Source organism: Pyrus communis, chromosome 11 (genome assembly GCF_963583255.1).
Source record: "Pyrus communis chromosome 11, drPyrComm1.1, whole genome shotgun sequence".
Lineage (NCBI taxonomy): Eukaryota > Viridiplantae > Streptophyta > Magnoliopsida > Rosales > Rosaceae > Pyrus > Pyrus communis.
This window is the reverse complement of record NC_084813.1, coordinates 6,815,553-6,831,261: the sequence shown is the minus strand read 5'-3', so window position 1 is coordinate 6,831,261 and position 15,709 is coordinate 6,815,553. Positions and strand designations below refer to the sequence as shown.

General features: G+C 42.3%; 2 protein-coding genes across 10 annotated transcripts in view; both read left to right on the top strand.

Moving 5' to 3' along the window:
• LOC137708693 (protein TPR3-like) overlaps nt 1-15,709 on the top strand; it is a 44,818-nt gene that overhangs the window by 21,386 nt on the left and 7,723 nt on the right. The window lies entirely within an intron of this gene.
• LOC137708688 (disease resistance protein RPV1-like) overlaps nt 15,048-15,709 on the top strand; it is a 56,899-nt gene continuing 56,237 nt past the window's right edge. For all 5 annotated transcript variants that reach the window (XM_068447814.1, XM_068447813.1, XM_068447815.1 and 2 more), the window contains exon 1: nt 15,048-15,639. In XM_068447814.1, coding sequence (XP_068303915.1) covers nt 15,155-15,639 — 485 coding nt within the window. In that variant the 5' untranslated portion in view covers nt 15,048-15,154. The remainder of the gene's footprint in view (nt 15,640-15,709) is intronic.

The window sequence follows — 15,709 nt, the reverse complement described above, 5'->3', positions numbered from 1 at the left end:
TGGGAATCGCACTTATTCCTACTCTCTCCAGCTTTGTCAAGCTGGTTTCCACCATTCGCACACTTTCCTTCGACCAGGCACCCCTCTCCAACATGGGGAGTGAAGGGAGCCACAACACGCAGAACGACACCCTCCTCGCACTTAGTGCAAATCAATGAAAGAAGGAACGAAAGAGGTTTGCTCTTCAGGCTAAAGTCGATGAGCTAGAGGCTCAGAACAATAAGATAGCGATAAAGAATGAGATCCTCCAGGAGCAGTATGAGAAACTCTTCAGAATGCTCCATGAAGCTAGGCATACTCAAACACACGAACTCATCGCCCCCGGGAAGTCAACCACCACCTGGGTGCCCCGCAACACGAGGGATCACCTGCCTTCAACATGGATATCCTTAATGGGGAACGAGTTACTCATCAAGGTGTCGATCAACATGATACCTCTCTCAACCGAGCCGCTTCAACCCGAAGCAGGAGAAGTGGAGGAAGGCACCTTCTTGCAGAAGGAGTAGAATGATCATAAGTCGTTTATTGCGACTGTCAGGACTTCCTGAGGCAACGTCGAGAGAACCCCATCCACATAAGCTCGAAGGTCAATGATCCAAGGGTTTCTGAAAGGTTCGGTCCTCTTCCATGCCCCAAGCCAATTGCCAATCTAGGGAATGAGCGACATGTCCTAGAGGAATATGAGGGTACGGGAGACTCGGGGGCATTTCGACAGGCTTGCCCTGGAAGTCAGTACGGTGAGTCCAAAGAAAAATCTTATGCCCTTGACCAAGCTTTCCTACTTCCAAGAGGAGATGGAGACTTATGGAAGAAGGATCCAGCAGTATGTGACTCCACTCAGGACCCCCTTGTCCTACAATTCCTTGAGGAAGTAAACAAGTTGAAGGTCGAACGTCAGGCCGAAATACCTAACTGGAACCAACCTAGACCTGGCCCTCTTACAAGGAAGATCCTCGACACCCCCTCCAAGCAAAGACAAAGCAGAAACTTGGCTTACAACTCTACACTGGAAGGGAGGACCTGATTGAACACCTTAACCTCTTTGAGTCCACCATGGCATACCGGATGCACACTGACGAATAACGATGTCTTCTCTTCCCCTCTACCCTCTCTCGCGGAGCTCTGAATTGGTATTGTCGTCTTCCACCTGAGACAGTAGACTCATTTGAGGAACTGAGGAAACTATTTGTCTCTCAACACATCTTCCAGACAGATCGTTTGTATTCCGCAGATGACTTATACACTATTCGCCAAAAGCCAGATGAGTCACTACGAAAGTATGCCGGCCACTTCAGCCATGAGTATTCTCGCTGCGCTGAGTCAGATGACAAGGCCGCCCTAAAGCCTTCACGGCAGGCTTACGCGACTGTTTCTTCAAGTACATGATCAATGCTAACACTTGGAAGACTTACTCTGAGGTAATGGCACAGGCTTATAACCATACCTCCGCCGAGGCAAGGACATATCAAGGGAAACCCCCTACAGCCATCCCTTATCAACAAATGAGGAGTGGAAGCCAAATCCAACTGAATGAGAAGACCTCAACCTTCCAAACAGCAGCGACGCTTCCCCCTGCCCTACCTAATACCTCGCCAAGTCAACAGGCGTATCATTCTCAGGGCAAGAGGAAAGACTTTCATCCTCACCAGTCTCATTTTAATAAAAAGAGTAAGGGGCACTATCGCGATAACCAAAGGTATCACCACGATAATACCCGCCCCCAGGCGGCCAATGCAGTGGGCCAAACAGGTGTCAAGAATGGTCCTACCCCGAGGTATGAGACATACACACCTTTGAACGCCACATGCACGGCCATTTACCCCAGTATAGCTCACTTGATACCAAAGCCAAGGCCGAGGGAGCCAGATTTCAAGTCCACGAAGAACACAGGCATGTTTTGTGGTTACCACGAGTATAATGGCCATGACGGCGAGAAATGTATCACCCTCCGTGATCATATTGAAGCTTTGGCACGTGAAGGAAAAATTGACTAGTTCCTCCTTCACCCTCCAAGGGATAACCACAACCAACGCCAAATGAATGTGATATATTCCATCAGCGGTGGCACACCCCTATCTGAATTGACACGCCCCGACCCCGATATTCCCCGAATACCAGGATAGGCATGTGCTGGCCGACACCCGAGGGTGACGAAAGCCATTTATTAAGTGCAAATGCTGAAAATAAGGGATAAATAAGGTTTATAAATATAAAAGAATAATTAATATGCAAATAAGGACCGTGTTCAGAGCACACCTCTAATCTAGAACACTAGAAGAAAATAGTATAAAATTGAATGAAACAAAGGAATGGGTCATACACTAAGAGGACTCGAAGATGCCGATGCGGAAGTGCCTGGACGTCGGGATTGTATGCCTCGATTCTAAGTCCTTAGGAGGGCGCAAAACAAACATGAGTGGACCAAGTTGATATATATATATATATATATATATATATATATAATAAAACAGTTATCAACATACTAACCCCCAGGTTTTATGAAAACACATATATATAATGATAAACATAGGTTTTCCGAAACCTAGCATGTCGTGCAATGTCTCAAATCATAATTCGCATAAATAATAAACACTAGTGAATGTCCGATACAACTCTCCAGGCCCCATGCCGGCTCCCCGTCTCTGAGCAGACAGTCAGAGGAAAATACACTTCAGGCCCCATGCCGGCTCCCCGTCTCTGAGCAGACAGTCAGAGGAAAACACACTCCAGGCCCTATGCCAACACCAAACTATCGCCCGGGACGGACCGAATCTATCCCTACGTCCCGTAGCGGAAAGGACCACTAGGTAAGTACAAAACCAGTGAACATACATATATTGAAAATCAACTTCATAGTATAAAGTCATGCATCATCTATATTATAAAGAGGTGTTCTAAACATGTTCTAAATATCATATCGTCATCTATCAGATATTCTATAAGAACATGGGTTATAGGAAAAATAGTAATAATTCAAATTAGCCTCAGTAAACATGTTATCTCGTAAAACGTTTCATAAAACATAATCATCAAATCATGCTTTTCATGTATGCATTTATACTATCAAAACATGCATTTTTAGAAGGGGTCCACTCACAGTACTTCGCCGTCGAAAAGCAACGCTATCTAGCGAAGAAGGAAACGCCACAGATAATCGCCCCTAAGCACATAAATGGTACATTTAGTCAAACTCTACTCAAAAGATTGAATTTGGGAAAACGGACTTCGGAAACGGGTTCAGGACGTCGAAATTAGCCAAGGAAGGGTCCTGCACGAAAACCCAAAAAGTCAACGGTCAAAGTCAAAGTCAATGCTGACCGTTGACTGGGTCAACGGTCAACGAGTCACGGGTCAACGGGTCACGGGTTTGGGCTTTAGGGTTTTGGGTTAGGGTAATTGGGTTTAGGTTTTAGGTGGGTTGGGTTTGGGTTAGAAGGAAAGTGGGTTTGGGTTTGAAACCTCATGGCCCAATGGCCCAATTAAAAGGGTAATGGGTTTGGGCTTGCAACCAGGCCCTAAGGCCTTTGGGTTTGGTGGTCGCCGGATTCCAAGGAGGGGGAAGGCCGATTTTCGGCCGGAGAATTCCCAATCTCCGTTGGAGCTCAAAACTCAACCAAAACATGTCATTCAATATACCAAATTGAAGCCCCGAAGGTAAGGAATCGAAATATACCCTTAGTTCCCGTCATCAGGGTCGGATTTGGCCGGAAAACAGCCTGGAAGCCACGGGTGTCCGCCGGAAACTGGGTAAGATTTCAAATGAGCATAACTTCTTCAATACTCAATGAAATTGGGTAAAACAAAAAGGAAATTTGTAGTACTCAGCGAGACTAAGAGATTTATACCTTGCACGCCGGCCAACTCGTCGTGGTTTGGCCGGAAATTGCCTCGAAAGTCACTAAGGTTGCCGGAAACTGGGTAAGATTCAAATGAGTATAACTTCTTCCATACTCAATGAAATCGGGTGAAACAAAAAGAAAAGTTGTAGTACTCAGCGAGACGAAGAGATTGATACCTCGTACGCTGGCCAACTCGCCGTGTTTTGGCCGGAAATTTCCTCGAAAGAGGTGGTGCTCGCCGGAAAACTGGGAAATGTCTCCGAGGTGGTTTCTTCATGGTTTGACGTCCAAAACACAACCACAGGGTTAGAAAAGAGCTATAGGTGTGGGCATGGGTGTGTGTGTGTGTGTGTGTGTTCTGCTCGGAGGGAGGGAGAGGAAGACAAAGAGAAAGAAAGAGAGAGAGAGACTTTTCAGAAAAAAAACAAACAAAAGAAAAGGGAAAGGGAAGGAACCGGGGGAACAAAAACAGGGGGTGGGCCCCTTGGGCTCACCAATTAAGACTCAAAAACAATTTTAAAAAGGAAGGTATCCCCAAACTTAGTGAAAATACAAAAATACCCATTTTTCTTACGTAAATCCAGGGACGGGTTGTTACATGAATCTTCCAACAGGGCCATGAAAAACAATGAACGAACGTTGAAGCCTAGCCACCAAGCGTTTCACGTGGAAGACATCAGGGGAGGCAAGTATCAAAAGCCTAATTGGGATCCAATATGTTTCTACCTTGAGGAAGAAAGAGGTATCATCTATCCTCACAATGACCCACTGATTGTGGAGGCTCACATAGCCAACTTTGATGTACGACGAATCCTGGTAGACACGGGGACGTCGGTCAATATCATGTTTGTTGAAGCTTTCAAAACACTTAATGTAGCTGAACATTTGCTTGATCACTCGATTTCTCCTTTGATAAGCTTCTCTGGTGATGCCGTGCAACCTTTAGGGAGCGTACATTTACCCTTCACCATTGGTACAGGCCCGTACACAGCCACCATCACCACTAACTTCTTGGTGGTCGACTGCCCAACGGCATACAATGTCATATTTGGGCGCACATGCATTAATGATCTCAAGGCCATGGTATCCACGCATATGTTGTTAATGAAATTTCCAACCCCCTATGGCAATGGTTACATCAGAGGAGATCAACTTAGTGCACGATCATGTTACAACACTTCAGTCAAGCAACAACACTTGCATGTACCCAAAGAAACACTTTCTATACATGACCAAGTTATCAAGACCAGCTCGGACAAAGCCAACTTGAATATTCACGGTGGTAACAATCAACCCGACAATCCTCGAGATGACTCTTTCACCCAGCAAGCACAACCTGCTGAAGAGTTGGAGAAGGTCTCTATCTCAAAAGATTATCCAGATCGCATAGTGAAGATTGGCACCACTTTGTCACCATCCATTTGGTTGGCATTGATCTCTTTTTTGCAAGAGAACACTGAAGTCTTCGCCTGGTCATACGAGGATATGCTAGGCATTTCTCCTAATATCATCTGTCATCGCTTGAGTATTGATCCCAAGACCAAGCTGGTGAGACAGAAGCGAAGATCTTATGATGTTGAACGATATGAAGCAATGAAGGCAGAAGTTGAAAAACTTAAAAGCATAGGCTTCATCCGTGAAGTCAATTATCCAACGTGGGTAGCAAATGTGGTCCTTGTTAAGAAAAATCCGACCAAGGAAAGTCTCTTGCTTCAAAAGATCTTGTGGAGAATGTGTGTCGACTACACCGACTTAAACAAAGGATGCCCGAATGATAGTTTTCCCCTTCCTTTCATTGATAGACTTGTAGACTCTACAGCAGGGTGTGAACTCTTGAGCTTCATGGATGCTTACTCAAGGTACAATCAAATCCTCATGAACCCTTCGGACCAAGAACACACAGCCTTCACCACTGATAGAGGACTATATTGCTATAAAGTCATGCCATTCGGCCTAAAGAATGCAGGGGCGACTTATCAAAGATTAGTCAATTCAATGTTCGCTGAACAGATTGGGAAAATCATGGAAGTTTATGTTGATGATATGTTAGTCAAAAGCAAACATGCTGACCAACACATTGCCAACTTGTCTGAAACCTTCTCCATCCTGAAGAAGTATCGAATGAGGTTGAACCCCAACAAATGCGCTATCGGTGTGGGCTCTGGAAAATTCTTGGGCTTCATGATTAGCCAACGAGGCATTGAAGCTAACCTCGAGAAGATCAAAGAAATCATGGACATGAAAGAACCAGTAACCTCAAAAGACATCCAGAACCTTACTGGCAAGGTGGCAGCCTTGACCAGGTTCATCTTTAAGGCCACAGACAAATACGCTCCTTTTTTCAAAGTACTTAAGGGAAGTAAGAAGTACATTACGTGGACCGATGAATGTGCCGAAACATTTAAGAAACTCAAGGAGTACATGAGTAAAGCCTTTCTGCTTTCCAAACCTGAAGTTGGCGACACCCTAATTGTCTATTTATCTGTCTCAGCTTCAGCAGTTAGTTCAGTCCTCATTCGTAGGGATGGTAGTATCAAACGACCTGTCTACTACGCTAGCAAAGCTCTACAAGATGCGGAGACACGATACTCCAACATTGAGAAATTAGCTCTAGCATTAGTCATGTCTGCTCTGAAACTTTGCCCCTACTTCCAAGCACACTCCATCATCGTGCTTACCAATCACCCCCTTCGACAAATACTTCAGAGTCCTGACACTTCGGGGCGAATGATCAAATGGGCCATAGCACTGGGAGAGTTTGACATCTCTTACCACCCAAAGCTAGCTGAAAAGAGCCAAGGAGTTGCAGATTTCATTGCCAAATTCACTTATCCCGTTGACATTTCTCCTACACCTGAGGCAGCGGCTTCATCACCCCTGGAAACACGGAACGTAGAACCAACACTCCCAGTATGGACTCTATATGTTGATGGCTCATCCAACCAACAGGGTTGTGGAGCAGGACTAGTCCTGACTACCCCCGACAAAATGGCAATAGAGTATGCTCTTTGCTTTAAATTCAAGGCGTCGAACAATGAAGCCGAGTATGAGGCCCTTTTAGTAGGCTTACGTTTGGCCAAACACCTTGGAGTTAAACAAATTAATATCTTCAGTGACTCCCAATTGGTGTTTAACCAGGTCACGAACAACTTTGACGCTAAGGATAACTCCATGGTAGCGTATCTTGCGCAAACGCAGCTTTTGCTCAAGCACTTCCACTACCAGATCACCCAAGTCCATCAAGCGGCAAACAGTCATGCAGACGCTTTGGCTCGCCTCATCGCAGCAGTGGAAGACAAGATTGGGAGAAAAATTCATGTCGAATTGTTGGCAACACCAAGCACCATGGTCACAGAAGTGTGCAACTTGCAACAGGGGGATAGCTGGATCACCCCAATTTATAAATTCCTTGTTTATGGCACTCTCCCAAATGATAAAGTCCAAGATAAACAGATTCGATACAAGTCTACCTGCTACCTGATCATTAATGACCAACTCTACAAGCGAGGCTTTAACCTACCATACTTACGGTGCCTCACACCTGCGGAAGCGGAAATTGTCCTTCGAGAAATACATGAAGGAGTCTGCGGAGATCATGCTGGATCTCGATCCCTAGCACACAAGGCTTTTCACCATGGATATTACTGGCCAACACTCCACCAAGATGCCATCAGAATATCCCGCTCATGTGATAAGTGTCAACGCTACGCAACTATTCATCACTCCCCTCCCGAGCCTCTTACTCTTATGATCAGCCCTTGGCCCTTGGCCCAATGGGGACTTGATTTGATCAGCCCAATGCCTGCAGGAAAAGGCAAGGTCCGCTATGCAATCGTTGTAGTTGACTACTTCACAAAGTGGGCCGAAGTAGAACCCTTGGCAACCATTACTGAGGCAAAAATAGAAGACTTCGTATGGAAGAACATCCTTTGCAGATTTGGCATTCCTAATGCGATAGTCACGGACAATGGGCGACAGTTTGACAACAAGAAGTTCAGGATGTTCTGTTCTAAATTCAACATCAACTTATGTTTTGCCTCCCCGGCTCATCCCCAGTCTAACGGACAAGTTGAGGCCATCAACAAAATAATCAAGCGCACTTTGAAAACCAGCTTGGACAAGGCTAAAGGTTGTTGGCCAGAATTTGTACCCCAAGTTCTTTGGTCATACCGCACTTTATATCTGACTTCAACAGGAGAAACTCCATTCTCACTTGCCTTTGGTACAGAGGTTGTTGTCCCAGTTGAGCTTGAGCAAGCAACGTTTCGAGTCCAGAACTACATGCAAAGTGAAAATGACAAACAACTCACCCTCAACTTGGATCTAGTCGAGGAACACAGAAACCAGGCTCACTTGAGGAATGTCGCCTACAAGCAGCGCATCTCCAACTACTATGACTCAAGAGTCAAACCGCGCTCTTTCAAAGTGAGGGACTGGGTATTGAAGAAAAGACTACTCTGCGACAGAGTCCCGAGTGAAGGCACGCTTAGCCCAAATTGGGATGGACCGTTTGAAGTTATTGGCATCAGTCGCCCTGGTTCCTACAAGCTGAGGAGCTCCGATGGCAAGACCCTTGGCCATCCATGGAACGCTGATCACTTGAAGTACTATTACAAGTAGACACACACTGTACAACCGTTGAGCTACGGCCATTCGGCATTCTATGTAATGAAGGCCATTTGGCATCAATTCAATAAAGAGGTGATTTAGACAACCTGGTCCTAACTCCTTTACATCCCTATCACTGAAACGCTCAGGTTTGAAGCTTCAACACGAATGCTTACAACATGAAATAAAGTCTATATATATATGTCAACATGACTTATATCCAAACAAGGGATCTATTCAAACATAACCAAACATTCATCAATGATAGTACAAATACTTGGCAAATAACATCAAAGCGCACAGTACAAGGTTGCAAACATACATAAACAAAAAACCTTCAGCCTTATAACATGGCACATGCCAGACAAACAATAAACTAGTACATCCAGAGTACATGGCACATACCACACAAACAACAAACTAGTACTTTCAAAATACATGCAGAAAAACAAAAGGCACTATGAGTCATCCTCATCTAAGGTCGAACCCCTGACAATATCACTCTGCGTTTGAACCACATTGTCATCGCCGCCATCCTCGATATCTCCAGAACCATCCTCACTTTCCTGAGACTGCTCACCGACACTAGCCTCATTATCAGAGTCATCCTCACTACTAGGATCAACTGCGAGAACGAAGGCTTCACCTCTTTATCGGTACTCATCCATCTCATCACGGTACTTCTGGATAATGCTTCCATTATCGTAACGCTCAAGGACGGCCATCCATTTCCTTTTCTCAAAATTAGCCGCCCGGATGCAGTGAGGTTTAAAAGCATCTTGAAAGGCCTGGGAACCTAAGAACTCTTGCACGGCAGCCTCCATCTCAGTTGAGATACTCCTCTTTAGCTCAGAAACTTTAACCAAGGCACTATCCAACTCCCCTTTCACCTTGGAAACTTCGAGGATAGTAGTCTCCAACTGTTTCTTAGTCCCCTCCAATTGTTTCTTGAGCCTCACATTCTCACCATTTCGCCTCTTCAAACTCTTAAAGTGTTGATCTTTGAGGCGGATGGCCTCAGCCAAAGCTTTGCTCGTTTTTCTAGCATCATTCACAAGCTGGTTATTCTCTTTAAACTTTGCCTTGTACCGCTCGACCTCTCGTAATCTGTCGTCGTACTCAGTCATGACCTACATGACAAGATGATCGTCACTACCAAGAAAAAGAGGGAAGAAAATAAAGAAATGACAGAATAACACTTACATAAGAAGATAGCCTCATCATCCGGTCACGATCTGATTCATTCTCATCGACGTCCTGCCAAGCAATTATTGACATACCTAAAACTACTTGGCTGCATGGCAACCTTCAAATCCTTCCAATGGATGCTGCCAACTTCTTCCTTATACTTCCTCTTACGGCTGGAGCTAGGGTCACCTTCTTGGTCAGTGGACTTCATGGTTGGAGGAAAGATGGGCTCGATGGTAGGAAGAGGAGGTAACAGTCGTCTCTCATCCCCTGCAACTATGGCAGCAGCACACCCGATAGCCTCAGCTTCAGCTCTTTTTGAGGCAGTGATCTTGAGGACCTCCTCTTGCGACTTAGGTCTAGGGGCTGGCCTTACCCGGTGTTTATGATCTCCCTTGTGAAACAAAATGTCATCTACAGGAACTAACATGGGTGCTTTCCCTTTATTGGTGCTAGTCCCCCCTTTCTTGCTCACTTTCTCCACTGAACAAGAAAAATCAAAGTAAAGAATGCAACTTTGTAAAAGAAAAAGGGGGCGAAATAAAGGATACAACTTACTTGCTCGTCTCTGGTACTCCGACACTAGGGGTTGGAAACCGTACTTTCGAAACAAAGGTCGTAGCTTGCCCAAATGTCTATCATCCTTAAGCACCCTTAACACCTTCTCTACATCAGCCAATTCCCGTCCAGACAATTGGATGTTGCCTCGAGTTACTGCATGAAGGAAAATGTTAGACGCAAGAAGAAACTACAACAAATAGCAAACAATGCGAACAATGGATACATTACAACCTACAGTCTGGAAGTGAGTAAGAACAAATCGCTCAGGCGTGATACCCCTAACATGCTCCCAATCATCATAAAGAAAGCACCAACGATTTTTCCAAGTGCAGTACGCCTTTTTCTTACCAAAGACAATACGCTCTCACATGCACACTCGGCATATCCAGGGCATGCTTTCAATGGGCGCATCTTATAGCAGTAGCGCCACTGATGGAAGGAAGGCTCACCTAACCCACATTCCATCCAAATAGTATAAAACCCGATCAAGGTATCCCAAAAACCAGGATTGAGTTGCCCAGTCGCATATCCAATGAAAGATATCATCCGTTGCAACCAAGGGTGTAATGGCAACTTCGCCCCTAAGGTCAATAATATTTGAGTATAAAACATGACATGACCCTTGGGCAGTTCAGAGGGAAATTCTTCATGATGTACCAAACGCATTCCTACACTGCGAGGGATACTACATAACTACCTTATAGCTTCAAGCTCCATTTCGTTATCTAACAAGTTTTTCTCTAAAAGGTCCGCTGTGAACTCAGAATGAAATATGAGTATGGCGTAAAAAACAACCCCCTTACCCACTGACATGAAGGAGGAAGAACCAATATTGGCTAAAGTTTGACAATTGCGAAAATCATCCAACGTTTCTTTGGTACAAGACTCCAACAAAGGCCCTGAAGACTCCAACATTGCAAGCTCAAACCTAGAGCTAGAGCTAGGGGAGCCCTCATCACTAGGACTTTCAGACTCTGACATCTACAACAAACAGAAACAAACTCTATCACTACATGAAAGATCGAAACATAAGGAAGTTCCTAAGGCATGAAGAAAAAGCTCAACCAGTTCGTCATGTTCTTAAACAAATACATGAACACTTAAACAATTCAACCAGAATGAAAACATGCGATTGAGTGGAGAAGATTACCAACCTGAAGATGATGCAAAGCAATGTCGGAATCCCTCTCAACTAGAGAACACTCTATCTTCCAAAATTACTACAAAATAAGCAAATGAAGGCAAGTTCAAGAGTGAAGACTTATCCTTCTTATATAAGTTCAACAAGACCAAACAAATTCAAAATTCAAATTCAAACCATGAGAAAGTCCCACATGGAAAGTCTTCAAACTTCCACAAGCTAGGGAATTTCAAACTTTTTGTTCCCCAAATTCTCAAAAAAAAAAAAAAAAAAAAAAAAAAAAAAAAAAAATGAATGATGAATGATTGCAGAGAACTTGAGAGTCTTCCAAGCAGCATTTGTCACATGAAATCTCTTCGATAGCTTGATGTTTCTGGATACTCAAATCTTGAGACGTTTCCGAAAAATTCAGAGGTCTTGAATAAACTATCTACAGAGAACTTGAGAGTTTTCCAAGCATCATTTCTCACATGAAATCTCTTGAAAATCTTGATGATTCTGGATGCTCAAATGTTGAGAAATTTCATTCACATTTTCTAGCGATTGCCACAACTATTGCATTAGTAATTGCTGGCACCAACTTCTTTTTCCAATTTGCAATAATTATGTCAATTTGCAAAATTAGCTGGCCACAATAATTATATCAATTTCTACCATCTTTTGTTTTTGTTTTACTAAAATAAGGTGCTGATCGTGTAGCATGGATATGTTATACTAAGAAATTAAATTGATTTATTTTAAATTAAATCGAAACAATTGGAAGACTCATGGCATTATGTGTGTAGCTTAGAAGGCTAATGATGCACAATTGCTCTCGTGAAGAACAACTTGCAAGATGGAAAGCTACAGCTGAGTAAGAAGTTGTTGTGGGCACCGGTGTAGAACAAGAATTTGTGGCACAGGTAATTTTGCAAGCTTGGCATGAATCTACTGATTAAAACAAAAACGAAATTTGTGTTTCTTAGAAAACTCATATGCATTCAATTTTCAAAATGAAGAATTGGGCTTGAAGTCAGATTTCGTTGTATGAACTTTTGATTTGGTAAATTTTCTTAACGGATTTGAGCAGATTTGTGAACTTGGTAAATTTATGTTGTTGATAGAATGCCTATGACTTTTCATGGTTATCATTCCTTTAATAACTCTTTTGGTGATGATGTGAAGATATATGGTTATTTGATCTAAATTAATAGGTGAATATCTTTGTCCTGCAACTTTTCCTTTCAGCTGGATTGAACAATTCGTTCGCAGCATGCTATCGTGCTTTGTCTATCCTTTGGTATGAAGCTGAAAATTGCAGTGTCTTTATCCTTTTGATTCACCCACTGTAAGCCTACTTAGCTTCAGCCGAAGCTCTTCAAGTCAAACTGTCTGCAACTTGAAGTTTACTTTAATTTTTAGAAATGTTTATTCATTTTTATTATTTTCAGCTGAAATAAATAGAAATGAACTTCAATTTGATGATGGAGATGGAATGCAGGGAAAATGTGGGGGAGAGCCTTCTCTTGCTCTCAAATCCAGCGAATCACGTCCCACCACCTGCGTTCCCCTGCTTTTTCTGAAGGTAAGCGATTCATCCTACCCGAAATTTCAAAAATTTGGGGGGTTTTGGTTCCTTTTCAATACCAATCAGATAATCAATCTGTACGAATGGATTTGATAGATTGAAGCATCGTGGACCTGATTGGAGTGTCTTTACCCTACTCTAATTGTTAAATGTTATTAAGCAACTGTATGTGCTCATTACCAAGAATCAAGTTACTTTTCTTTTTTCCTATTGATAGAGAAATAGAATCAACAAGGAAAACTTACTTAGGAAATTCAAGAAATTAAGAAACAGCTAGATGAGTATCTTTTGTATTATATTATTGTTTTCATAACGATTTTGGGTTCAACCACATGGTGCCCAGAAGTTTGTCTTGGTGATTAGAAATGCCATTGGCGGCCTACCTGCTTTCCTTTCTGCTTAATTTATCTTAAGAACGTTTGCATCCTAATACATACTTTAAATATGTTAATTTGTCCTATTTTCTATAAAATTTTGAGCAATGTGAATGTGGGTTATTCTCAATTTTCAGATGGTGATCATTTCACAACTTTTGCATACATGGCTACTCAGCCTTTGACATACAGAGTTGAGGATGGGAGGAGCTAGGTGAGCCAAGATCAGGGTTTGTATCATTATAAATTATTCGTTTAGTTACAGAAAAAAGATATGGTTGTGTAGTCCAGTTTTGTATTTTCAACATCTTAAACATTTTCCTTTGATACCGCTTCGTTTTGATTTGTAAACAAACTATATCTTTATATTGGGTCACAGTGTAATGTTTAACGATTTAATTTCTCGGTCTAGCAATTTTTTCAAAAACTTACTATTCCTGTTACATGCTCAAATATTATGTCTTTTACATGCTCAAATACAATCTATAATATTGTGTCATCAATGTTATAGCATGCTTCTCTTCTATTCGGAACTGATTTAAATTCACTTCATTTCTCACACTAAATATCATATCAGCTCGATTTACACAAGAAAATAGAAGATACATTATATGTGGCATGGTATGTACATCTCGTATTTTGCATAGAACATAAATCTGTTGGTTTCATTGTCTTCCATATGACAATACTACTTATCCCAATATAAGAAAGAAGAAGTATAATATTTCCATTTTATGCCAAGAATTTGTTGTACGCTTCCAAGAATATAAAACACCAATATAGGTTCATTAGGGCCACTCAGTATTAAGATAAGGAATTGTTATAGGCTTTTTAAAAGTTTTATTTTGCACTCCGAACTTTTTATAATTAGAAAGAAGAATAGGCTTGTAGGGAGTGTAAAATAAGATTCTTAGAGTACTAATAACAGTTTCCTTAAGATATCATAATAGATGTAACTGTAGGCATGTTGTTGCCTAATGACAACGACAAAAGTATTGAACTTCTTACAATATGGTCAGTATGGTATTTGCCAAGAAATAACCATGTTAACTCTCAAGTATATATGTCCGTGAAATTTATTGCGTTAGTCTCCTCTTCAGACACAACTAAGTTCATCTAGGCCCAATTGTATTCAAGCCCAAAGGATTGAAGAAGTCAGTTCCCAAATGACCTGGTTTGCATTGCCTCAGGGTGTGTCACATGGGCACTGGTCCCACCAAAGATAATTGAAGAGCTCCAACATCATGAGATTTATTTAGACTCTTGAAAAGCATCTCGGGACATTACCCCTTGTGATGTGTACCACAGTTGTACTGTTAGGACTTGGGACCCACTTGTTGTTGTTTTCTTTTGCGCGTTGCATCCACTCGCCCATGCCGAGCAAATCTTTGTCCACCAATTTCTGATATTTTATAATTTTTATACTTTTCCTTTGTTGGATCATTTTTGGATTCTTTCATTTTAATCTATCAAGTCCAAGAATTCAAATCATTAAAATTTGGTGAAACGGTTAAATTTATTATAATTATCAAAATAAACCTTTCCAAGTAAGTCGAATTAAATTTCAATAACCTATATTCTCAAAAACTTTGAAGGATTAGTCCTTGGATTCTTTTCTACCTGATGGTCCCTTGCTTTTGCTTTTCATTAGTTTCTTCATTTTTCTAAAAGGTGATAAAGACATGCACCTAGAAAATAGAAACTGCACCTAGAAAATAGAAACGCGTGATGTGGTCGTCATTGACTTCAACAGCTAGAAACGCGTGATGTGGTCGTCATTGACTCATTACTTCCTTTGTAGCTCAATGTGAAGATCAGTGTGAAGATCAATTGAGTGTTTCAGTTCATACATTACTCTTAGATACTCCATCGATTAATGGCTGCCGCTGCATCTTCTTCCTCTGGCTCTTCTTGGAAATACGACGTGTTCCTCAATTTCAGAGGGGAAGACACTCGCAGGTGCTTCGTCAGCCACCTCTACAAAGCCCTGAATCAGAAAGCAATCAACACCTTCATTGATGCCGAAGGGCTGCGAAAGGGCAACGACCTTTCGGAGCTACTGACGGCGATCCAAGATTCGCGCGTTTCAATCGTAGTTTTTTCTCAAAAATATGCTTCTTCCACATGGTGCTTGAAGGAGCTCGTCCAAATACTGGATTGTATGGATAGAAAGAACCAGATGGTGGTGCCCGTTTTTTACGAAGTGGATCCTTCTCATGTCCGCAAAGCAGAGAGCAGCTTTGCGGAAGCTTTTGCCAAGCATGAAGGCCATTCTAACGCCGACATGGAAGAGGTGCGGAGCTGGAGGTCCGCTCTTACTCGAGCCACCAATTTAACCGGCTGGGATTCGAAAAATTGCGAGTAATTTTTATTTTAACGTTTAGTTTTAATTCGTTGTCATGTTTTCCTAGCAAATGTATGACTATGTATA